General features: G+C 36.7%; 1 protein-coding gene and 1 non-coding gene across 2 annotated transcripts; both read left to right on the top strand.

The window, feature by feature from the left end:
• Positions 1-273: 273 nt before the first annotated feature.
• Positions 274-354, top strand: TRNAS-AGA (transfer RNA serine (anticodon AGA)). Its single transcript has one exon. It is a non-coding gene; the product is annotated as a tRNA-Ser (tRNA).
• Positions 355-3987: 3633 nt separating this feature from the next.
• LOC147854109 (uncharacterized) lies at positions 3988-5334 on the top strand. Its single transcript, XM_087331977.1, has one exon. The coding sequence runs from the start codon at positions 3988-3990 to the stop codon at positions 5332-5334; it is 1347 nt and encodes a 448-aa protein (XP_087188103.1).
• The last annotated feature ends 20066 nt before the right edge of the window (positions 5335-25400 follow it).

Raw genomic sequence — 25400 nt, 5'->3', positions numbered from 1 at the left:
ATTCTTTCCTCTACAGGTTTGCTTGCATAGGTTTGAATCATACCATCCACGAAAATGAATGTATCTAATGTGCCTAGAGGCCATTTATGTCTATCACATTGATAAATCACATTGATAAATTTATCTTTCATCTACAATTGTTTAACATAATCGAGATTGGTATAAATCAATCAAATAATTTCACACATTATAGTAAAAATCATTGTGGACAGCAAGCGTCTTAGCCATATTTGATCTCTGGAAGTTTTTATTTTTTCATTGCTAAAAGTTTATGTGGATGTGCCGGAGTGGTTATCGGGCATGACTAGAAATCATGTGGGTTTGCCCGCGTAGGTTCGAATCCTACCATCCACGAAAATGAATGTATAATGAGTTTAGTTGCCATTTATGTCTATTTAACGTTCCCAATCTATCTTCCATCACATTTATAAATTTTTATTTCATTTATTGTTGTTTAACATCAGTGAGCTTCATATTCAGGGCAAAAATTTGACGGGTGTAATGCCCGTCAAAGGCCATTTTGCCCGTCAAAAACATACATCTAATAAAAATGTCCGTCAAATGACATATAAAGTATAAAATTTTCCTTTTCATATGAAAGGCCACTAAAAATTATCCATGTCAAATGACATGCTAAAATTCTAATTTCCATGTCATATAATATATATATATATATATATATATATATATATATATATATATATATATATTATATGTAATAACTAATAAGTTATAAGTTATAACTATGTGTGTAGTATGTAGTTACAACTTACTAAGTTACTAGTATAAAGTGTGTAATATACTAGGTCCTAGAATTAAGAGTCTAGTCTAATATATATTAATATGACAATATTATAACTTCTAAGTTTATATATATGTATTTAGTTACTAGTATATATATATATATATATATATATATCTTATATGTTTTTTAAAAACACACTTAAAATAAAAAATATAAATTGTAAGTTGTAAATTGTAATGATGAATCATGATTTATGATATAAATTCTCAAATCGATTTAAAATTTTAACAATAACATTAGTCATTTATTAAATACTCTAATATACTTTTTTTTTCGAAAAAAAAATACTTTAAATTCTAATATACTAGAGTGTAGAGTCTAGACTCTAGGTTTAATTTAAGTTTTAATTTAAAACTAAAAATTTTACTAACCATCTTTTTATACTTATAGTTATAAGTTATTACATTTTACTATTATCTATGCTTTATTAAAAAATTAAGGTTAATAATAACTTATTAGTACAGAACAAAGGTGAGTACTTCTATTAGGGTAGCAAGCTATTCTTCCACAGTCCACTTAAAAATTATTGATTTCATATGTAGTTTTTCTGCAGCAACAATAGAAGAAGACACCCTTCAAGGCTAGGCTTAAGCTTCAACATTTTAAATAGGTAAGTTACCATCTATTACATTATGTAATATTATACAATATAGTTTTTGTATTACTTAAGCAATAACTTGCCTGATTGTATTATATTGAAATGAAATACTTTTAATACACAAGTTTTAAGTTAAAATTAAAACTTTTAATAGTTACCATCCTTTTTATAGTTATTAAGTTATTACTAATAACTATCATCTATGCTTTATGAAGAAATTAAGGTTAGTAATAACTTATTAGTATAGAAAATAAGTGAGTAAGTACTTCTATTAGGGTAGCAAGCTATTGTTTCACTTAAAAATTATTGATTTCATATGTATTTCTACAGCAACAATAGAAGAAGACATCCTTCAAGGCTAGGCTCAAGCTTCAACATTTCAAATAGGCAAGTTACCATCTATTACATTATGTAATATTATACAATATAGTTTTTGTATTATTTAAACAATAACTTGGCTGTTTGTATTATATTGAAATGAAATAGTTTTAATACACAAGTTTTAAGTTAAAATTAAAACTTTTAACAGTTACCATTCTTTTTATAGTTATTAAGTTATTACTAATAACTATCATCTATGCTTTATGAAGAAATTAAGGTTAGTAATAACTTATTAGTATAGAAAATAAGTGAGTAAGTACTTCTATTAGGGTAGTAAGCTATTGTTCCACTTAAAAATTATTGATTTTATATGTAGTTGTTCTGCAGCAACAATAGAAGAAGACATCCTTCAAGGCTAGGCTCAAGCTTCAACATTTTAAATAGGTAAGTTACCATCTATCACATTATTTAATTTTATACAATATAGTTTTTGTATTACTTAATAACTTGGTTGTTTGTATTATATTGAAATGAAATACTTTTAGTACAAAAGTTTTAAGTTAAAACTAAAACTTTTACTAGCCATCCTTTTTATAATTATTAAGTTATTACTAATAAGTTATAACTATCATCTATGCTTTATTAAAAAACTAAGGTTAGAACTTAGTAATAACTTATTGATATAGAAAATAGGTGAGTAAGTACTTCTATTAGGGTAGCAAGTTATTGTTTCACTTGAAAATGATTGATTTTACATATAGTTGTTCAGCAACAACAATAAAAGAATACATGATACATCCATCCAACTTTAACATTTTAAATATGTAAGTTACCATCTATCACATTATGTAATATAATACAATATAGGTTTTGTATTATCTAAGCAATAACTTAACTGTTTATATTATATTGAAATGAAATACTTTTAGTACATAGGTTTTAAGTTAAAACTAAAACTTTTACTTACCATTGTTTCTATTATTGTTAAGTCATTACTATCATCTATGCTTTATTAAAAAATTAAGGTTAGTAATAACTTATTAGCATAGAAAATATGTGAGTGTTTTTTGGAAAGAAAAAAAAAAGGTGAGTGAGTACTACTAGGGTAACAAGTTATTGTTCCACAATCCACTTAAAAATGATTGATTTTATATGTAGTTATTCTGCAGCAACAATAGAAGAAGACATCCTTCAAGGCTAGGCTCAAGCTTCAACATTTTAAATATGTAAGTTACCATCTATCACATTATGTAATATTATACAATATAGTTTTTGTATTACCTAAACAATAACTTGATTGTTTGTATTATATTGAAATGAAATACTTTTAGTAAATTTTTAGATGTCTATTATTTGAATATTTTTAAGGGGGAAAACAAAGGACAAAGCACAACAACAGTCTATAAAGAGCATGTTTAGCAAGGGGCCACATATTAATGATGCTCCCAATAATGAGGAAGAGGCTATTACAAACACAAATGAGCTTAGATCCTCTTCCAATAAACAAAAAAGAAAGTGGCGAAACCAGTGGACTTTGCTCCACCCATGGGCATATGTGACAAAGTCCTTACTAGGTGAAGATAAAATAAAATGCATTTGGTGCGAAGATGCTAGAAAAAACAATGTTTTTACGGATGGTGGATCCCAAAGCCTACAATTGTCTTCACTAAATGAACATTCAAAATCATCCGACCACATAATAGCAAGTGCTATGCATTATGCAAAGATACAAAATAGAAATGCAAATGTGAAAGGCCCAATGGATGAAAAAATTTCAGAAATGATGCATTCAGAATATCAGAGGATAGTTTTATGTATGAAGTTGGTCCATTTTTATGCTTGCAATGATATTCCGTTAGAGAAATATGCAAAACAAGTTCAATTACAAAGAGAACTTGGTACTCCAAATGCCCCTGCCTCAAATGAATATGGTGCTTATGCTAATGCTATTTCTGCAAGGGAATTCTTAATGGCCATTAAGAACCACACAAGGAATCACTTGTATGATGAAATTCGTGGAAGTCCATTTTTCTCTATCTTGATTGATGAAAGCACAGTTCGCACATTGGAAAAGCACTTGATTATCTATATCTTGTACTTAAGTGAAGGTGGCAAAGGAGAGCCACATTGTAAATTTGTGCGACTTCTTTCGGTGGAAAATGCGAGAGCGGAAGCTATCTACAATTCTATCAATGCTTTCATATTAGAGAGCAATTTAAATTTAAAAAAACTTGTGGCTTTTGCAAGTGATGGGGCATCATCTATGGTAGGGAAGAAGAATGGTGCAATTTCTAAGTTTCAAGCCACAATGCCTAATATTTTGGGAGTGCATTGCATTGCACATCGTGAAGCACTTGCCATAAAAGATGCATATATAATGTCTCATGCACATGTTTTTAGCTTCCTTGATTCATTTGCAAATAAAGTATACTCTTGGTTGGGAAAGTCGACCAATAGACACAATGAGCTAAAAGAAATAATGAAACAACATAGTAAGGGTGATTTGAAAGTGCTTCAAATTCACTTCATAAGATGGTTATCTCGAGGCCAAGTAATGGAGAGGCTAGTTACACTTATGCCCGCCATTTTAGAACAATGGCAAAAACATGAGAAAAAATGGTACGAGTATGCCACTATATTTCAAGTGCAATTTATGTTACATCTATTGGCAGATATTCTTGTGGAATTGAATAAATTAAATGAGGTGTTCCAAAGGGAATTAATGGATGTAACTATGCTTGGTGTTCACTTGGATATCATCCATGAGAAACTTCGAAGACGTTATTTATCTTGTGAGACATTTGGTACCGGGTCTATGTTGCTTACAAACTTTCTATCTAATGTGAAAGGTGGCATGCTCATATATATTGGATGTGATAATGTTACTCATTCACATCCATTAAAGTTTATACCAATTCCAAACCCAAAGAAGGTAGCAAAACGATCAAGAGGACAAATAAGTGGTTCTGATAGTGAGAATGAAAATAGTGATTTTAACTTGAATATGTTTCATGGTAATGTGGAAAATGGTGGTTTGGATGAATGCATTAGCATTGGAAAAACCTTTGTCCAACATGTTATTGATGCCTTAAACAATCGTTTCCCAGATGTCATATTTTTCAATGCTGTCAAGTTGTTTAATCCATCTTTATATCCCATTGAGGAAAATGAAAGAGAGAAAAAGACGAATGAATGGTTGCACAAACTTATTGGGAAGTTTAATATTGACAACCAAATTGTTGACATGAAAAGATGCTTAAATGAACGAGAAGATTTTGTTGATATGCTTGTAAGAATTGCGAAAGGAAGAGCAATGCACGATGCATGGGATATTTGTCGCAAAGCACAATCTTGGTGGCAATTATTTCCGGGTATGATGCAATTGTGGCAAATATGTATGACTATTCCTATTAGTACCGCGGCATGTGAACGAGGCTTTTCACGTCAAAATATCATAAAAAATGATATTAGAAATGGTTTATCTTTGGAAACGTTAGATGCTTTGATGTTTATATCCTTAAATGCTCAAGACATATCAAACATTTGTTGGAGGGATATATTTAACCTTTGGTTTGAAGAGAAAGAGAGAAGGATGGTACCATTGAAATAGACACATAACGCACAATGCTTAGTATGATGAGCTACGGTATGATAAGCATTTTTGTACGGTATGATAAGCATTTTTGTACCTTTTTGGGCTTTAAGGAATATATGATGATTAAGTATTCAATTTATATGTTTTTTTATGCTTATTGTATCCACTTTGCAAGAATAGATTATGATTATTGATAAATATCTTGCTTGTGCTTTGGCTTTAAAACATAAACATGATATTTATTTTACGTATTTCATTATCTTTGTGAGGTAGTTATGTTCATTTGTGTACTTTCTATAGCAATAAAATATATAACAATGTAACATTACATAGAGCTTTTCATGTCTAAAATCTGTATGTCAAATGACATGTTAAGTTTTTGCAATCTTCTGTCATATGACATACATCTTTAAAAAATGCCCGTCAAAAAACTTTAAGACTAACCCGTCAATTTTAGGCCCTGTTCATATTAACCAATCAAATAATTTCACAGATTATAGTTAAACCATGAAAATGAATGTATAGTGAGTTTAGTTGCCATTTATGTCTATTTAACGTCCCCAATCTATCTTCAATCACATTTATAAATTTTTATTTCATTTATTGTTGTTTAACATTAGTGAGCTTCATATAAACCAATCAAATAATTTCACAGATTATAGTTAAACCATTGTAGGGGAGACAACCTTTTTAGCATTATAGATGATATTTGATTTTAAAACAAAGTGGTCAAAGTTCATGTGCATGTGTTAGAGTGGTTATCTGGCATGACTAGAAATCATGTGGGTTCGCTCGCGTAGGTTTGAATCCTACTATCCACGAAAATAAATGTACGATGTGTCTACTGGCCATTTATGTCTGTTTAACATCTCCAATGTATCATCAATTACATTCATAAATTTATATTTCCATATAATTGTTTAACATCATCGAGTTTCATATAAATCAATCAAACAATTTGACACGTTAGAGGTAAACCATTTTGGAAGACAAGCAACTTAGCCTTATTAGATGATGTTTGATTTCAAAACAAAAATAATGTTGGAAGTTTCCCTTTTTGATTCCTCAAAATGAGAGAGATAAACAGTTGTGCCTTAAACTATAAGGTCGTTAAGTGCAAATCAAAAGGACTTGTGTTCAACCCCTACATTTTTATTTTTATTTTCTTTTTCTTCTTTTTTTTCCAAAACAAAACTCCTTCCATTAGTTATAAAATTTTACAAATGAGACGATTATGTACAAATCCCTAAAGGGACGCGATAGTTCTATCTTATGTGGATGCCCACGAACTCAAGAAAGGGAGAGGACGATCATTGTTGGATGAAGGCTATTCGTTGTCTTTCAACTCCCTCGGAGCCGCCCTTAAGGTCATCATATTGGCTCTTCAGAGTGGCTACAATTTCACCCCATATCTCTTGCAGTAACCTTGTTGGATGTGTGGTTTGGTTGTTTCCATAGAATCCAAAGGGTTATTGGGTTGACCAATTCCAACACCTCTTGAGATTTGGCATTAAGAGGAATGGAGTGGACATTGCTGCTGGAGGAGAAAAGGACCTCTTGTGCTTTTATCACCAAAGTCATCCCCTCCTCCTGATGCTCGTATCCACCAATTGCAACCTGCCATGATAGCCAACATATATTTCCCCACTTGATTGAGCCTTGCACCTGGCATAATTGCAACAAGCGGCCAACCCCCGGCCATATTCTATGGGACGTTGGGCAGTCCCACAGAGCGTGTCGTATGGATTCTACTGCATGTGGGCACTCTACACAATTAGGAGAGCTAAGGTTCCCACGTTGCCATCTCCCACCGGTAGGGATTTATGTATTAATAGCCATTGGAACGTGGTAATTCGCCTCGCGTGTTGTTGTTTCCAGATTTCCTGCTAAAACTTGGTGATTATTGTGGAAGGAACTTGAAATGTGTGCCAAACCTTCACAGTAGCCGGTTCTCGGGCAGCTTGAGCAACTAGAATGTGGCGACCCAATCTAGTTGTGAATTGGAAGAAAGAGATGGGTTTGCTTCCTTGCCCCGCGTAGGGATCACACCATGTCCATTGCAAAGGGTCCCAACTGACCTTATGTAGCCATGTGTTTTCATGAGTACATATATGCCAATCGGGTTGTACGTTGATCGGATCAGGATCTACAATCCATTTATGACCAGTATACGCAAGTACTCAAATTGCGTTATTCTGTGTTGGTGTCTCAGTGTCTCGCAATTCAGAGCCTTCGAGTCTGTCTGGTGGTCCCCTACCTCTCGGGATCAAAGATCCCTCCTCCTCATGGCCTATCCATTTCTCCATTGTCGTCCTTTGAGTAGCAGATTCCCTAATCAGTAGAGCGTTAATGATTTCCGATCTCATAGTCCATCCGCCCCTGATTCCATGGAGTATGTTCGCTTGATCTTGTAGTGGCATTGACATAAACCGTCGCCAACATTCTATACTTTTTCCTAGACCTTCTGCAATGTATCCCCATGACAACCCCTTACATGATCCCAGTAGTTGATTAGATGCATCCTTGAGACATGGGTTCCATAGGATATGTTGATTGAGCCAGGCAGGTTTGGATCTCAGTTGATCACACTTGAGCCCTCGACGAATGTCACACCATGCCTTCCATATGGATGCACTGAATCTATCCTCCAATTGGCGGGAGAAACTAGGTTTGAGATCCATGTTTAGAATCCATCCCGTTTGGGGGGCCCAGTTGACCCCTTTTCATGGCCTAAAGTAAGCGAAACATAACCTCAATAGCATTTTCCAACAATCATTTCATGGTTGGAGTCCCGCACCACAAATTTGGCAAGTAAGGCTTTTGATTGTGAAAGGGGATCAATAAGACCCAATTCCCCTCTCGACTAAGGCGCTATGAGTATAGGCCACGCCACCTTGGCGCAAGCTACATGGTCTTCCTTACCAGACCAAATGTAATTGCGGACCAATCGTTGAATCTGATGTATACTTTCCTTGCAGATTGTCCAGCATGATAGATTGTACCATGTTGTTGCGAGTAGTACCTAATTTGCCACTATGATGCGACCCGCTAACGACAATTTTTTCGAGCTCCAATGTATCAACTTTTGTCGAATGGAATGGATAACGGGTGCAATCATAGTCTCCGACGGTATGTTGAAACCAATTTGGAAACCCAAATATTTGGTGTTAGCTCCTTGATTGATCCATTTGAAAGCGGGGTGTGGGTGCCACGCCGGATGTGTTTCTTGAGAGAGCCATATTGCGCAGGATTTGTGCCAATTGATCATGGCGTTGGATCTCTTGCAAAATACAGCTAGCCCACTTTCTAGCTTTTGGAGGTTTTCCAAGTTCCCTTGCAGGTAGACTGTTGTGTCATCTGCAAATTCTATATCCATGATGCTTTGGTGAGAATGAGGTACGGGAAGACCACGTAGGTTGAGATGCTGCGAGTTGAGAAAGCAAGAGAGTGCTTCAGCGTATAATAGAAATAAGGATGGAGCTAGTGGGCATCCCTGCCGTACAAATTGGGATATTCGGAAAAGGGGCCCCTTTCACCTGCCAACGAAACGCAACTACTACCATTCCTATAAAATCTTGCAATGCCTTTGATCCATGTCTTTTGAAAGCCGAGTTTCCTCATCACACTTTCTAGAAAGTTCCAGCATACCCCGTCATATGCTTTCTCAAAATCTAGTAGCACCACTGCTACCTTGTTGTTGGTACGCTTGGCAAAGGCTACTGCTTCCCAGAATGAGAAGAGGTTGTCTAGGATGCTCCGATTTCTAATGAAACCTGTCTAGGATGGATGAATGAGTTGAGGGAGAAGTGGAGTTAAACCGCGTGCCATGATTTTTGCGAGCAACTTATAGACAGTATTGAGAAGAGTAATGGGCCGCCACTTGCTAATGTCGTTGGTATTCCCACCACTTTTAGGAATGAGATGTATCATCCCCTGTCCAAATTCCTCCGGAATGCTTCCAGAGGTGATGATCTCCTCATATGCCTAGAGGAGGTCTTCTTTAATAGTGCCCCAAAGGCATGTGAAAAAGTGCGGGGTGAGACCGTCGATTCCGGGGCAGCTATCGACATCTAAATCAATGACGGCCTCCCATATCTCGATGATTGATAGGGGACGCACGAGCCAGGTATTCATTTCCGGCGTGACTTTCTCGGGTATGCTTTGGAGGATAATATCTTCTCTTATGTCTTCCCCTGTAGCTATAATGTCTTCGGTAAGTAGGCGGCTATAATATTTTGTGGCAATATTCCTCATTTCGTCGCCATCCTCAGTGGTTGTTCCATCGTCTCGGTTGAGGTTGTGCATCACAGTTCTAGCATGCCTCGGGCCTTTGGAGCGGAAGAATTCCTTTGTGGTTTTGTCCCCTACTCGAATCCATCGCGCCATGCTTCCATGAAACTCCATGTCATATATTTCCTTTTCCGCCATGCTAAGTTCCTGTTTGGCCGTGGCGACTTGTCCTACGATCCAAATACAGGACGAGTATCTCTATTGGAGTCGTTGTAAGGCTATTAATCCCCGTTTTGTCCTCTGTCACTTCTCCTAAGCATCCTTGCTTCTGGTCTTGACAATCTCATGTAGGAGAGTAGAAGCTCTTGTTAATTTAGCTAAAAGTTTGTCTGATGCTGATGAGCCATTGACAGGTAATGACCATTGGCTGGATAGTTGGTCCTTCACATCTATAAGTGTGTAAATAGTGTGTGGGATGCGAGTCTGGAATGGGCCCCATTTTCGGTGCAATTGAAAATGACCAGCTATCAAGTAATGGTCAGAGAAAGTCGTGCCTGGAGTTATGCGACACCACCCTCCCTTCGCTTCTAGAGCCTCCCCCACATAAATGCGGTCAATGCGAGATAAGGTGGGTCCACTATTCCGCCCGTCTGATCGGGAGAATAGGAGAGAATCCCTTTTCTGTTGGAAGTTGGCAGAATGCCAGATGTCTCGCAGGTTAAGGTGGACACATAGCTTCTCCCATTGTTTACGTTCCCTTCCTTGTAGAACTATGGGGTTGTTGTTGGAGCTATCGTGAATGGATTCGATCATATTAAAATCCCCTCCAATGCACCACTCTTCCGCACCCACTACTTGTAGGCGGATGCAGTCCCAGAATGTTGCTCTTTTTGTTCTACTATTTGGAGCATAAACATTCATGTAGTTCCTATTGGGTGTATGTCTCTCCAGTGGGAGGATGATCCGACTGTTTGGAAAGCCGACAGTCGAAGAGTCGGAAAACAAGAGCCGAGTTGATGAGGAACCGGAATCGTGTACATAGCCAACTCGAGAGACTATAATTGTAAATAGTCTAGATGTGAGCCCCATGTGAGCCACGTATGTAAATAACCAGAAAGTTGCATAAGTATATATGCAACTAGGGAAAACTTTTAGTTGTGTTAGAATAGTGTGTACAGAAAGCGAGAGAGGGTGAGAGTGAGTGTGTGAGAGGAAGGTAGAGACGCGCCATAGATGTGTGTGTAACAGCAGACACGAAGAGCCCTGTGCGGCTGATGCACTCGTGAGAGAGTGTTGTAATCTTCTCACTATTCTATATCCACTATTTTGTATAGTGAAGAATCTGTTCCCGTGGTTTTTTCCCGTTTTAGGGTTTCCACGTAAACCTCTGTGTATACTTCTGTTCATCTTGTCTTTCTGTATTTCTGCAATTTGTATTTCAACGCGTAATCCGTTTACTGTGATTTATATTCCGCAACAATTTCTCAACAATTCCATCGTTGCCCTTGGATGGCCAACGTGCAAAAATGTGCCCTACCAGGTATAAGTGATTCTTGGTGTATTAAGCCTTGGGCTAGATCCCGGGGGCTCCACTATATATAAAGAGGTTGTATCACGTGCGTTCATGACATCTTTTATAAACCCCTTATACGTATGGTTTTTGCTATTTTAGATACCCTTTTATAAAAAAATGGTTAATAAAAATACCCCTTAGTGTCAATATATATTTTGGCAACAACTCATTTTAAATGCCCTTACGTAAGACACATTTATGGTTTATACATGTGTGTATATGTACATATTGTGTTGTATTGCATATGTTCATATGTATGTATTATATTGAATGTATGTATTATATTATATTCCATGTTTATTTACGTATTTATTCTATTGTATCCGTTATATATCTTGGATCTATGGCATGTGTGTATGTATCTATGTATTATGCATATGCAACCTCTAAAGTTAATGGTTGTAGTATGTTCAATGATCTTAACATTGCCCCCATGTGCATTCAAGAAAACAACTCACCACTTTGGTATTAAAATCTAGATCATGTGGGATCTTGCAAAATATGATGTTATTACTTAAAGGACCTTTTCTATATTTGTAAGTCCAAGTCTATCTTGCCCTAACTTATCCCATTGTGGGTAGGAAATTACTCTTTTAGAATCGAGTCTTGACATTGCCTTAACGATTTATAATATAATAGAAATGCTTTTAAGATAATTAAATCAGGATAGACAATGCCGAAATCTGAAATATATAATTAACAATAGATTTCCTCGTACTTAATATATATTCATGGTGAACCTCTGAAACTTATTGCATGGTATGATTAATTGTCTCTTCTGACAACCCTTCCATTGTATGTTTGCCAACATGATGAAGGGAAAATAGGTGCTATAAAGTTTTCATATATCCTTGCCTTAATATAGGATTGATATTTCAAAATGTGTTCTGCATCTTCCAACATTGGATGAGCCCAATTGTGGTACCAAAGCAGAGCTAATATGAAGACTTTGAGGACTCTGAGCAATATGTGGAACGTAATCTTCTTTGTGGCAAAATCTGTTCTACATCTTTTGATATATTTGATGAGCCCAATGGTTTGTTCAAACAAGAACTCATTTGAAGAGTTTGGGAATTTTGAATTTGTGGAAAATACTTTTTCACAATTTGTTTTGAAGCCGCTCTCTCTTTATTGATGATGTCATCTGTACTTCCCTAGTAATAATATGTGAACTTTAGGATTGTAACATTCCTTCTACATATCATTGTTCATAATCAAACAAATAAAACATTTGGATAGATGAACAATGCCCTTTTTCTTTTCAAAAATACCTGCTAAAAAATCAAGCTTTTCTTCGCTTAAAAATGGCAATTTGTAAGGGCACATCAAGTCATTAGGCTTCACATCTTAGTGTCGCCAAAATCACTAATGTATGGTTCGATATGGCGTCTCAAACCTTAGTATCAGTGCCACTACTTTTCTGGTTTGGGCATTGCTACATTCAATTTTCCAAGGTCCATTGTTGGACTGCAAGATAGAAGATTGGAGTATCTATGGGCGGACTTGTGAAATTTTAAATATGCAAAAAATGTATTACTAAAGCAATTAAAATAGTCTAACAATACCTGTTATAAATGCCAATGAGGTTTGACAGAGTATGACAAATGTCATGTTTTGCATGTCTTATGGAATCGCTCTTGTGAACAAAGATCATGTGCTTAGGATTGGAGGTAGATCCACACTTTGGAAACCCATCTATAAAATCCAATAAGGGGAACCTTTGTCAACAGTAGAGTAATTCTTGTACGCTTACAACCTTATCATGAAACTGAAAGATAATTATGCTTACAAACTGAAATTCCAACCTAGGCATCTTTCCACATCTATATATGCAACAAAGAAAAGAGTTTCAGACTAAGAATGATGGAGAATCTCAATACACAATGCTGAAAAACACGTTTAAGATCCCCAGAACAAATACTGAAGGTTAACATTTCATTGGAACATTCCTAATTTATCTTTAGAAAAGTTTCATTTGAGGAAAAGTCCTTTCTGAAACTTACCACCCACTCTCAGTTTAATACAAACTATAAATGAGAATAATTAAGCTTTACTAGAACATAGGATATGGATTTGACCTAAACCATCATTGAAATTTAAGACCACTAACACTGATTATGTTCTAACTTTTTTCTTGTCAGAGTAATTTGACTTCTTACACTTTCCATTGTGTCTTTATAATTATGCCATGTAACGGAGCAGAAGATGTTACAAATGACTTGATGGATCAAATTTCAATGTTTTCTCTATGATCCAGAATTTTGCATCCATCGCTAATATCCATACATATTCTACCAACACTTCGGCCATTGATGATATACTCCTCTACTTTGAGGATTTCAGCTATTAATCTCATAATGAAGGGTGTCCACTTCAAACACCTATTCATCTATGCTCCCAGATCTTCTAGACTAATCCATTGGTTGGTATCATAAAATATCTAATATATACCATTGATGGCATTTCCAAATCACATCTTCCACCTAAATTTCATGAAAAATAAGTCAAATTCTAGGTCAAACAATTTGTCAGATAATAAATTGAACACTAAGCCAACTACACTAGAGGAAATTAGAGAAAACCTGTAGCTGAAGTCCCAAATGTTCTCGAACATATTGATAGAGAAGGTCAAGGAAAATTGGCAATGAAGGCAACACACTACTTGGCAGTCCACCAAAGAGATCATTTTCTTTCTTCAATGCCTCATGCCTAGAAAGGATGTCTTTAGGACGTAATGTTTGCTGAGTTATAACAAGATTTCCTGTTGTTATAGCAGAGGTGACGCTTCTTAAACAAATGTGTTCATATACAATACATTTGTATTTCTTAGTCCAAATCTACCTTCTCTTTGTGCTTGGATAAGATTTTCCCACACTTTTTGTATTGCAAGCTGCCATGACAAGTCCTCTTTATCGTTGCTTTTGGGAGAGTTCAAGTCAATAGTCACATTACTATACGATGAAAGGCTAGGTGCAAATAGTGCATGATGAAATGACACACCTAATGATAAAAGATTTAGTGTCAACATTGAATAGACCAAACCAGCCGTAAATTGAGATCCATTGAAACATGGAAATTGAGTTACCAGCATTAGTACAAAACTTAAGAAGAGGAGAAAGCAACAACTTAGAATCCCATTGTGGCATACAAATCATTAGGAGAATTTGAACAAAAGAAATAGCACAATTAATTCGTCCAGTAGAGATTTGAAACCAAAAAGTAAAATTAAAGCAACATCTAAATTTACAAGCAATCAACGCACTTGGCCAAAAGAGAAATAGACCAAGTTAAAGTCAAGATTGTGCCTCTTTCTCCAACGTGAGCCAAAAGAGAAATAGACCAGGTAAAAACTTGGCCATACCATATCCCTCCTTTGTCCTCGGGCTCCATCTCTATCCTGCTTCTTCCATTCTTCTTCTTTCTGCTGCCTCGTCTCAGTCAATCTGTTTTCTTCTCTCTCTCTCTCTCTCTCTCTCTCATCATATATCCTTAATTACTCACCCAAAAAACGCTTGCTACAAAAAACAAGAAGCAAAAGCATTCCATATGTGGCCAATCTTTTTTACTCACTATGGAAGACAAGGAAAAAGTTCTCTTCACAAAACCAAAAATGCAGGTCTCTATTTTCCCCTAACAGGGGTGGGGATGGAGAGAGATCAAGTTAGGGCTAGGCCTAGGGCTGGTTCCTCTTTTGTACAACCAAAAATACGATACAAAAAACTCTCTATCATACATATCCATGATGGGATGGTGATTGTTGAACCACATGGCTTTGGTTGGATTTACCCTAATCATGGCCAGATGAACTGGATCCATTTTCTAATACTTCCCAACCATAGTATTAGCAATCGTATCAAGACTGAAACACTACTCCCGAATTCTGCAGCTTGAGGGCCACCGAGAGGCCCGAACGCGATGACACTTTCCCGAGCGCATCGGCAGTCTTGGGGCCGTATAAAGCTGCCTCCATGGCAGCTGCTTGTGGGTCTCGATCGAAACCAGTCTTTGTCGATACAGTGGCCGCAAACGCACATGAAGACAACATCGTGGCGGCTGCTCGAGCCTGAGCCTTAAAGAAGGAGATATCCATTTCTTGCTTCATCGCAACGGGTTGGAGATCGGCCTGGAGATCGGCCTGCGCGTGAATGAACCCTAACCCTAGTCCGAGCCCTAAGAGATCGTCTTTTGAGCTTTTGGGCGTGATGCGGGAGGAGGTGGGTGCCCTGATCTTTCAATGACCTCTTCGCAGATGCGCACACGGTCTTGACAATCTGTTTCAGGTGTTCGGGCAATCTGTTTCAAGATGGCAAGACGGATCACTACATAGATATACTCACAATCACATTGATATACTCATAGTCACCTGCTGGTAGGCCACCCCCATGGCTCCATCTCGATTTGCCATGGCCGCGTTGTGTCCATCCCTTCTCAATCGCTTCATGATTTCCCTCTCTCTCTCTCTCCCCTTAACTTTCTGCAAAAACATAACACACGTATGTACATATGTAAATTTGTAATCTTCCCTCGTTTTTTCAAACAATTAGCGTCGATTGTATGTATTATATGTACATGTATGTATTTGTTATGTGTGTGTGTGTGTGTGTGTTGTATATATGTGCATGTGTAGGTGTGTATATGCAGATGTCTTTTGTGTGTGTGTGTGTGTGTGTGTACATATTGTATTGTATTGTGTATATTGTATGTATGGCATGTGTGTATGTATGTACATATTGTATCGTGTGTATGGCATGTGAGTATGTGAGGTATGTGTTTTGTGCTTGCGTTTATGTATGTATGTATGTATGTATGTATGTATGTATGTATGTATGTATGTATGTATGTATGTATGTACAGATGGATGGATGTAAGTTTGTAACATTTATACATGTATCACCATGGAAGGCATGTGTATGTATATATGTGTAACATTGTACGGATTTATAACATGTATTTGTCTATGCATATTTTCAGGGAATGATGTATGTTTGTAAAATTTATACGTGTGTCATTGTAGCCATATGTGCGTATATGCGTGTAGCAATGTATGAATGAATATATGTATGTCCATAAGCGAATGTACATGTGTGTATGCATATGTAATGTATGTATGTTCGTATGTGTGTATGTATGTGTATATGCATATGTCAATGCACATGATTCAATGTGTATGGATGTGTGATTGTAACATGTGCATAATATCTATGTAAATATCTAATGTATGTGTATGCATGTATATGTAGCAATGTATAAATGAATATATGTATGTCCATGTACTAATGTACATATGTGCATGCATATATGCATATGGTATGTATGTATCTATGTGTGATTGCAATATGTGCATAATATCTATATGTATGTATATATGTACTATTTAGTGTATGTATGAATATATATATGTACATGTATGAATGTACATATGTGTATATATCTAATATATGGAACGTGTATGTATGTATGAATGAATACATATATGTCCATGTACGAATGTACATATGTGTATGCATATATACATATGTCAATGTACACAATTCAATGTGTATGGATGTGTGATTGTAATATGTGCATGATATCTATGTATATATATACATCTAATGTATGTATATATGTACTTTTATAGTGTGTATGACCATGTGTGTGTGTGTGTGCATATGTGATGATATCTATGTACATATGTAATGTATGTATGTATGTGTATGTAATATACATATGCAATGTATGTATGTGTATGCATGTATATAATGTATGTATATATGTGTATGGATCTATGTTTGTAAAATTTATATGTGTAACATTGTAGGCATATGTACGTATATAAATGTAGCAATGGATAAATGAATATATGTATGTACATGTACATGTACGTATGTGTATATATGTAATTTGTAATGTATTTATGCATGTATAATTTCAGGGTATTTTCGTGTTTAGTATGTGTATGGCTCATATAAGGATGTATGTTTGCAATATACACATAATATATATGCATATGTCCAATGTATGTGTAAAAGTATACATATATCCAATGTGTGTGTATGTATATTGTATGCATATATATGGAATATGTATTTACATATGTAATGTCTGTATGTGTGTGCATATGTGCATATGTCAATGTACACGAGTCAATGTGCATGGATGTGTGTGGGTGTGTGCACTGCATATATGCATATGTCAATGTACATGAGGCAATGTGCATGGATGTGTGTTTGTAATATGTATGCATATATTTAATGTATGTATGTGTATATATGTGTGTATATGGTGATATGTATGTACATGTATGAATGTATGTATGTGTATATATGTAATGTATTTATGTATGTATATTTTCGGGATATTTTCATGTTTAGTATGTGTATGGCTCGTATATGGATGTATGTATGTAATATGCATGTATATATCTGATGTATGTGTAAGTATACATATATCTAATGTGTGTGTATATATGTAAGTAATGTAGTTTGCATGGTTTCGTATAATCTATATATATGGTGATGTGTGGAATATGTATGTGCATATGTAATATATGTATATATGTAATGTATGTATGTATGTGTATGTAAATTTGTTTATTGTTAATATGTATGGATTATATGATATGTAATATCTAATTTATTTATGTGTGTGTGTGTGTGTGTGTGTGTGCATGTGCGTGTATGTATATATACATATATATAATATAATATATGTAACTTTGTACGTGTGGAAATTTGTAATACATATAATATGTAATCTTATGTATTAATTTGTATGTGTATGTGTATGTATATATAATACGTAATTTATTTATTTATGTATATTTTTTGTGTTTGGTATGTATGTATACATATATGTAGTTGCATATAATTGTGTGTATAATGATATATGTGTATAATATGTACTCTATAAAATATGTTTGTAAGAATGTGTAGTATACGCACACACACACGCGCGCGCACACACACACACACACACACACACACACACACACACACACACACACACACACACACATATGGCTGATTATATTGTATATATGTATGCATGTATTTATATATGTAATATGCAATGCATTTATGTATGTGTATGTAAACATTTACACATGGTAATATATATTTGTACATATATTTATGTTTAGTCAGTATGCATGTATAAATTGGTGTAATGTATGTATGTACATATTCATAGATGTAATGTTTGAATGTAGGTATATATGCATGAATTCATATGTATGTATGTATGTATGAAAGAATACATGTATATATGCTACTCCAAATTCGAGTATTGTTTGCATAATAATTCTTTACTATCTCATTAAAATATCTAATATTTCATGGGCTTATGTAAATTTTTTTCTAGCATAATTGATAATACCCTTATGTAAAAATATATTTCAAATATTTATTAATACCCTTATATATATACATTCTATACCTCAATGGCTAATTTAAACCCCTTTTGATGAACTCACGTGCTATCATACAAGTTTTGACAGTGAAGCCCCCGGGGGCTAGATGTTCTCGAATCAAAGTGCAAATACCACCATGATTTCCATCCTCCCCAATTGTTGGCTCCCAAATCATTCGCCATGATCCTGGTAGAAGGTCTCCAACTTCCTTTAATTGTGTGCTATCAAGGTGGTGTTCTTGCAACATGATGATGTCAGCAACACTCCCTAGTAAATATCCTTCAAGATCCCTTCTCAGTTTCCATCTATTTTGCTGGTCTAGTCTACTTCTGAGACCTTGCACATTCCATGTTATAATCTTCATACTCATGGAATGGGGTGGGAGATTGTCAGTTGTTCTTGGTGCTTTGTACAGCAGGTCGTGAGTGGGGAGCACTCACCATTTAGACATCCAGTCATTTCCAGGGATGGAATAGTGATCCACATCCATGAGTGGAGTTTGTGGGCTATCCTGTGAGCTTCAATCGCCCCTTCATGCTTCTCATAGAAATAGACAAAGCTTGGAGTTAGTTGGGTGTCTATGATAGTCCGCAGGTGGATGTGGCAAAGATGAGGGTCCTCTTCATCCATGGTGCACCAGAATTCAGTGTTATGCCAATGTTGCTTTAGTTCGTTCATGAGCTCTTCATCTCTTATTTGTGCTACAAAGCACGCTGCTTGGCTACATAACGTATCTTTAATCTTGGATTTCGATCAATCTTCCTAAGTCAGAAGCAAGAGTGGAAAGGAGATTGAGGTCGTCGGAGCTTCGTTATTGTGTACTGTTGATACATGTACCCTTATTTTTTCCATTGTCTTGAGCCCTATACCTAGCCATTTCAAGGCGTTTTGTGGGTGTGGTTCAAGGTCTTGGCTAGAGGAAGCACACTCATTTGTGTTCGGGATGATTATGATTTGAGGCATGACATTCACATTTCTGCCTTGGTTTGTTGCTTCTGCATTGGGTGCTGTTCCACTCAAGCTCCTTATTAAGGTCTTTACATGACTTATTCGTCTGCACTTCCCTGTTTTGTAAGCTTTAACGAGAACTTTCTCTTGTGTGCTTGGTGTCACCTTAGGCCGTTCCTTGGGGCTTAAGAAAGAACTAGGGGAATGCTCGTCTGTGGGGGGGAGCTCTTATAGTAGATCAAAACGATTGGGGCTCATAGGCGATGGAGGATTTTGTGCCGATGATGTTTTTCGAAGGACATGGGTTTTTTCCACCACTCACCATTCCATCACAGCCTTGTCGGGTCGTGGTGGGGGAGGCTTCTGATGTCTTATGGTGTCCTGACCTTCCAGATTCTCCTTTGTAGGATCTTTAATACGTCTTGTGGGGCAGTTCTTTTTTAAATGACCAAGTTTTTTGCATGCAAAACATTGCCCCGGTGCGCCAATCACTTCTATGCGTTGTTCAATCCGCATTCCGTTTTTCCCGGGAATGAGGATCTTGGAGGGAAGTTTATTGATGTCCTGCACCAAGAGGCGGATAGAGGGGCCTAGGTGCTTCTTTAGCCTGTCTACTAGCATTAGTTCCACATCCAGCATCATACCAAAGGAGTTGTCAATAGTAGGAAGTAACATGTTGTATTCTAAGGATGGTCCAGGAAACAACATTGTTACCTTTTTCATGGAATCATCCTGTTGTGTGGCTTTCTCTAGGTTAAAACCATGTGTCCATTTACGCATGAACAACCATGTATTTCAGACCTGGTAGGGGGAAAGTGCTATGAGGTTCGTTGTAGAATCCTTGTCTTCTAGTATGATTTGATAGAAGCCTTTACCAAGCGGTTGGACTTCTTTTATACCACGTAGTTGTGAATGAAATTTAGCTTGCAACATATCTCGCAACAACCCTCTGTTTGGTCGTGATCCCATCACGCGGCATATGACCGCTATTCTCTCAAGGCGCTGTCGCGTTGCTACGCGCGTGCGTGGAGAAGGGCGGGACCACGGGGGTCTTGGACTAAGGAGTGGAGGAGAAGGAATCAGACAGGGAATGGAAGCTTTGCTCAAGAAGAAGAAGAATGAACAAGAGACTAGATCGAACAAGAGGGAGATGGAGACAAGATGAACAACAAGATGTATTAAAACGAAATGAACGATTACAAAATGGTGGCCGCATAGGCCGCACCAAACGACTACTCGAAACCCTAACGCTCGACCTATCGAAATACAGGAGTGGGGGCCCAACTCCGTGAACTGTGGTTGGTGGGTTCTATCGAAATAGGGGGGGAGTGGGTGTCCCACTCCTCAAAGTGTGGGTGGGGTGGATGTTTGTCCCACTCCTCGAATTGGGGGGGAGGTCACTCCTCGAATAGTGGGGTGAGGGGAAACCCTAAATGATTGACTCCTCGAACTGGAGGAGGGTGATTCAGTAGCGACGGGGAGGAGAGGCGTCTGTGTCGAAATGAGCAGTGGGAGGCTTCTGGACCCCCACGTTTCTACTACTCCGGCTCCATTTCCGCTGCCTACTGGCGCGGGTCAAACCTCATGTGTCGGGCCTCTTGGTGAGATGCCCACACCGCAGACCTCCACCAGGGACTGGCACGCCGCTCTGCTGCTTTGCAAACCTTGAAATATACTTCAACCCCTACATTTTATAGTAACATCTCCTAAATTAGGAAAAATATATGGTCCAATAAAGCAGAGTGAAGATTAGGCCTTAAATCCAAATCCTTACGTTGGTAATATAATAACTTCCCACTAGGCAAAGGAAATGAAACATAAAAAGACAAAAATCGAAAGGAATTGATCTTGAAGACAACAAACATGATATTGGCAATAATTCTCAAAACTTTAGATTTATGCTAGCTTGTTCTCCATTTCATGTGGAGGGCTTACAATGCAACCAAGTAAAACACGGGCTTGTCTTCTCATGTTCCTTTCTGTCCTCTATTGCATATCCAAATATCCATTAACATGTCAAAATTCAAACCATGTTGGAAGCCCCACTAAATGAAAGAAATTTTTGTTTGTGGATTTTTATGGCTACTATCTAATTTCCCATGAAACCTCTATGAGGCTTTGTCATTGCTTTCAATATGTATTTGTAAACTCTTTGAATGACATAAAACTCTCTTGGCGACCTTCTCATTTCTAGAATCATGATGGAACGCGGAGTTGATCTCTTAACCCCCAAATGATGGTATAGAAATTTCCCTTGTATACTCACCATTTCATTCCATTAGATTATTGAAATACTACCTCCCCAAAGCTGAAATGGATATAGCAGAAATCGCAACACATACACAATAATAATATTGCTCTAATTTCCCATCTTTTGGTTTTGGGATTGTGGCACATGTTCTCCATTTCATAGTACCTTCCATTCTCCAAGTTAGACAGTTGTTACTAGTATCTTGACAACGTATGTCCATTCCCAGATGTTTGAAGACATGAACCATTACAATTAATAATACAATGTGTTGTTGATGTTTCAATTTGACAATGCTTTAGTACTTACCACCATGACTCTCATATTAACCATGTAGACTATATTATGATCACATGAAGCACGTCTATGAACGATAAGTTTACTAATTGTATTTCAAAGATCAACTATTTTTTTGAAGAGAGAAAGAGAGAGAGAGAGAGAGAGAGAGAGAGAGAGAGAGAGAGAGAGAGAGAGAGAGAGAGAGAGAGAGAGCAAAAGTGGAGAGGGGAAGAAGAAAGGAAATTGTTTTTATGTTGCGCTCTCTATCAATAACGGAATTGAGCATAAAGACATGCGTTAGAAAGCCCTCGATTAGAGCTTCGTAACGAGATATAGCAAGTTAAATTTGATAGTCTGTGTGAGACGCAGCGATAGAAATAAGGAATCTTGTGTTGTTGCCATCTACATACTCAACACACATTGTGGGTCTTCTATTGTATTCATTATCTTCGATCTCTTCAACTGGGTGAGTTCCAGTTATCTTTCTTGTTCATGGAAAATTGTTTTTATCCCGGATCACTATCACATTAAGAATAATGGATATGAACATGAATTCCTCTCAAATTGTGGGGGACATTGATATGGAAACAATTGATCCAAAAAAGAGTAATGTGATGGTTGATTGTAATTGTGAAAGGGAAGACATTGGAAGCTCTAAGAGGTTTAAGGGTATTGAGGAAATGTATGAGAAAAAAACAAAAAAAAGGCCGAAGTAATCCATGCAGATGAGGTTGACAAGGATCATTGTAATTGGGATAATTTATGGGGAATTGTCAATATCTTGTTGTCTGATATTGTGAAAGAAAATGAAAATGTCGCGAAAGAATGCACTGAGGAGGATTTGCATGATGTAGAAGTTGATGTTAAGGTAGTGTTGCAATCTTTTGATGTATTCTATAATTGTGCGGTTATATTGTTTTTTACCGGGAAACTCCCATACATTAATTGGATTAAACAATGGTTGAAAACAATCAAGTCACCAAATTGTGTTGAAAATATATATGCAGGACCACGAGGGTTTTATGATGTAGTGTTCCGTTCACCGAAACATCGAAGTGTATTGTTGGCTAAAGTTCGTGTGTTTTTTTATAAACAATTGGTACATGTAATGCAATGGTCCCCCTTTGTGGACTATCATGCTTTGTTAAAACAAGAATGCCCCATTTGGGTAATAGTGGATTGTAAGCATTCTTTTTTATGGCCACTTTTACCAGAGTTGATGAGTGAAATGGGTAAAGCGTTGGTATCTCCACATGCAAATGCTACAAATAAGTGTAGATTTTGTGTGTTATGGGATACAAGTCGTAAGAGGCCAGGATGGGTGCGTATGAACACTCCTGGAATGAAAAGACTTTGTTTTAAATTGAAGTGGGAGACAATTGCAGGTCATTGTTTTGGATGTGGTGAATGGGGTCACTTTATGGCGGAATGTCATCGTCATTATCCTTCAACTATAGAGGTTCCTAATGAAGGGAATGGTAAGGAAGGAGTTGGGAGAGATGTTGGTGTGTCAGATATTGTGGTTGTTATGGATGAAGGAACATCATCTAGAGCGGGTTATTACGAGGTTTCACGTCAAGGTTTGGGCCCTAAGAATAAGGAAGCTCAATCTATAGATATGGAAAAACAAAGTTTGATTGTTATAGATAAGGGGGGGAAACCATTTGATAGAACTAGTAGTGATGTTGTTGTTGAAAAGGATTGGCATCAGGTTAAGGGCAAGTCGAAGGGGAAATCAATGAATATGCAACATAATAATTTGCCCACTACTCGTGAGACTACTTCGAAAGGTAATTGAGGAACTAGGGAGGGTCCTCGAAAAGTTCCTTGGCAAAGACAATTTAGGGATAAGGGATTACCCCTTCACCTTCAATTTGATTCATTGGGATGGGTTGTAAATTCATCGAATTCTCGAGGTTTTCGTCAAGCGGGAGAACCTAAACAAAAAAATTCGATAGACGGCCCTAAGGATGTGGTGCATGAAAATCCATATGCAGCATTAGAACATGCTTTGACTAGTTTCATGACATCTATTACTCTGAAGGAGCAAGTGCACCCATAACATTGTTGATTGAATGAAAATGGTCACATGGAATGTGAGAGGGGCATGTTCTCCTCATAAGAAGTATATATTATGGAAAACCTTGCTAAGTAAAGAATGGGATGTATTATGTGCAGTTGAGCATAAGTGTCATGAGTTAGCAGTATCCACAATTCATTTGCATGGATATTCATCATTCTATGCAGGAGATCTTAATAATAATTATTCATGTGTGGTATTAATCGTGGGGGATAAATATTATCCTCATGTGGTGCATAATGATCCTTATGGTCAGTTTTTGGTTCTAGAAATCACTTTTTTTGGCGAGGTTGTGTGGGTGGTTGGGATTTATGCCCCTAACCAAGCCACCCAACGTATTGCATTATGGGGCTCACTCCGTCAAACCCTATGTGTCGGTCATCCAAGATTACTTATGGGTGATTTTAACATGTGTGTTGATACATCTCAATCTACGTCTAAACATTCAATCATGGATGATCCTGAGCAACTTGCTTGGGATTCATTGGCTATGGAGGTTCTAAAGTTGGATGTTTGGACATGGTTGCATGGGAATGATCCAGGTTTTACTTTCCAATCCGCTCAACATAGACAAACATGGAGTCGGTTAGATAGAATGTAAGTGATGCACAATGATTATTTTTTACCGACATCACTTCGTATGACAGTTTTACAATATGTCGGAACTTCAGATCACTTTCCTATTTGTTTGGAGGTTTGTAGTCATGCAATTGACATGTATAAGTCTTTACTTGGAAAGCCTCCATTACGCTTTAACTCGTCTCTCTTGCTTCAACCTCACTTTGACTCTCTCATGGAGCAAATTTTGGAAAAAAATTCACAAGAAGTGAATCTTAAAGGAGTTAAAGCATGGGATATCACATTACGAAACGTTAAGATCATTCATTGTATGTATGGAGTAACTAATGCACAACGAAGAAGAGGTCTTCTTCGACAATTCTCACAAGTTCTCTCCAGGAGTAATGCATTATTGATACATGCACCATTAGATGAGGAACTTTTGGATATTTAAAGTCAATTGCATGTTATTATCAATCTCATTTGTTTTTCCAAGCGTTACATCCTACTTATACAGTAACCGTTCAGTTAAGTGCGCACTTTGAACGCAAGGAAGAAGTGCGCACTTAGGGCTTTTCACTCAAAAAATATTTCCCAATTTTTTCTTTCTTCTTATGCAAAACTTGTTTCACAGAAACCATTCTTCTATTTTTTCTTCTACAACACAACTTTAACTCAGGAGGAAGCTAAACATATTTAAATTTTGTTTGTCGAACTTGACTATTCTCACTTATTGTGGCAAAAAGTATTCGTTGTTCTAATCTCTAGTAAAACT

Source organism: Azolla caroliniana, unplaced genomic scaffold (assembly GCF_043228905.1).
Source record: "Azolla caroliniana isolate FFs.n. ecotype wild unplaced genomic scaffold, voAzoCaro1.0.p SCAF_16, whole genome shotgun sequence".
NCBI classification, from domain to species: Eukaryota; Viridiplantae; Streptophyta; class Polypodiopsida; order Salviniales; family Salviniaceae; genus Azolla; species Azolla caroliniana.
The sequence above is the reverse complement of the archived record's forward strand: the minus strand, read 5'-3'. Positions and strand labels throughout refer to the sequence as shown.

Bases quoted from the DNA above. Each gene is read 5' to 3' on its own strand.
- LOC147854109 (XM_087331977.1), top strand. From the start codon at position 3,988: ATGGTAGGGAAGAAGAATGGTGCAATTTCTAAGTTTCAAGCCACAATG.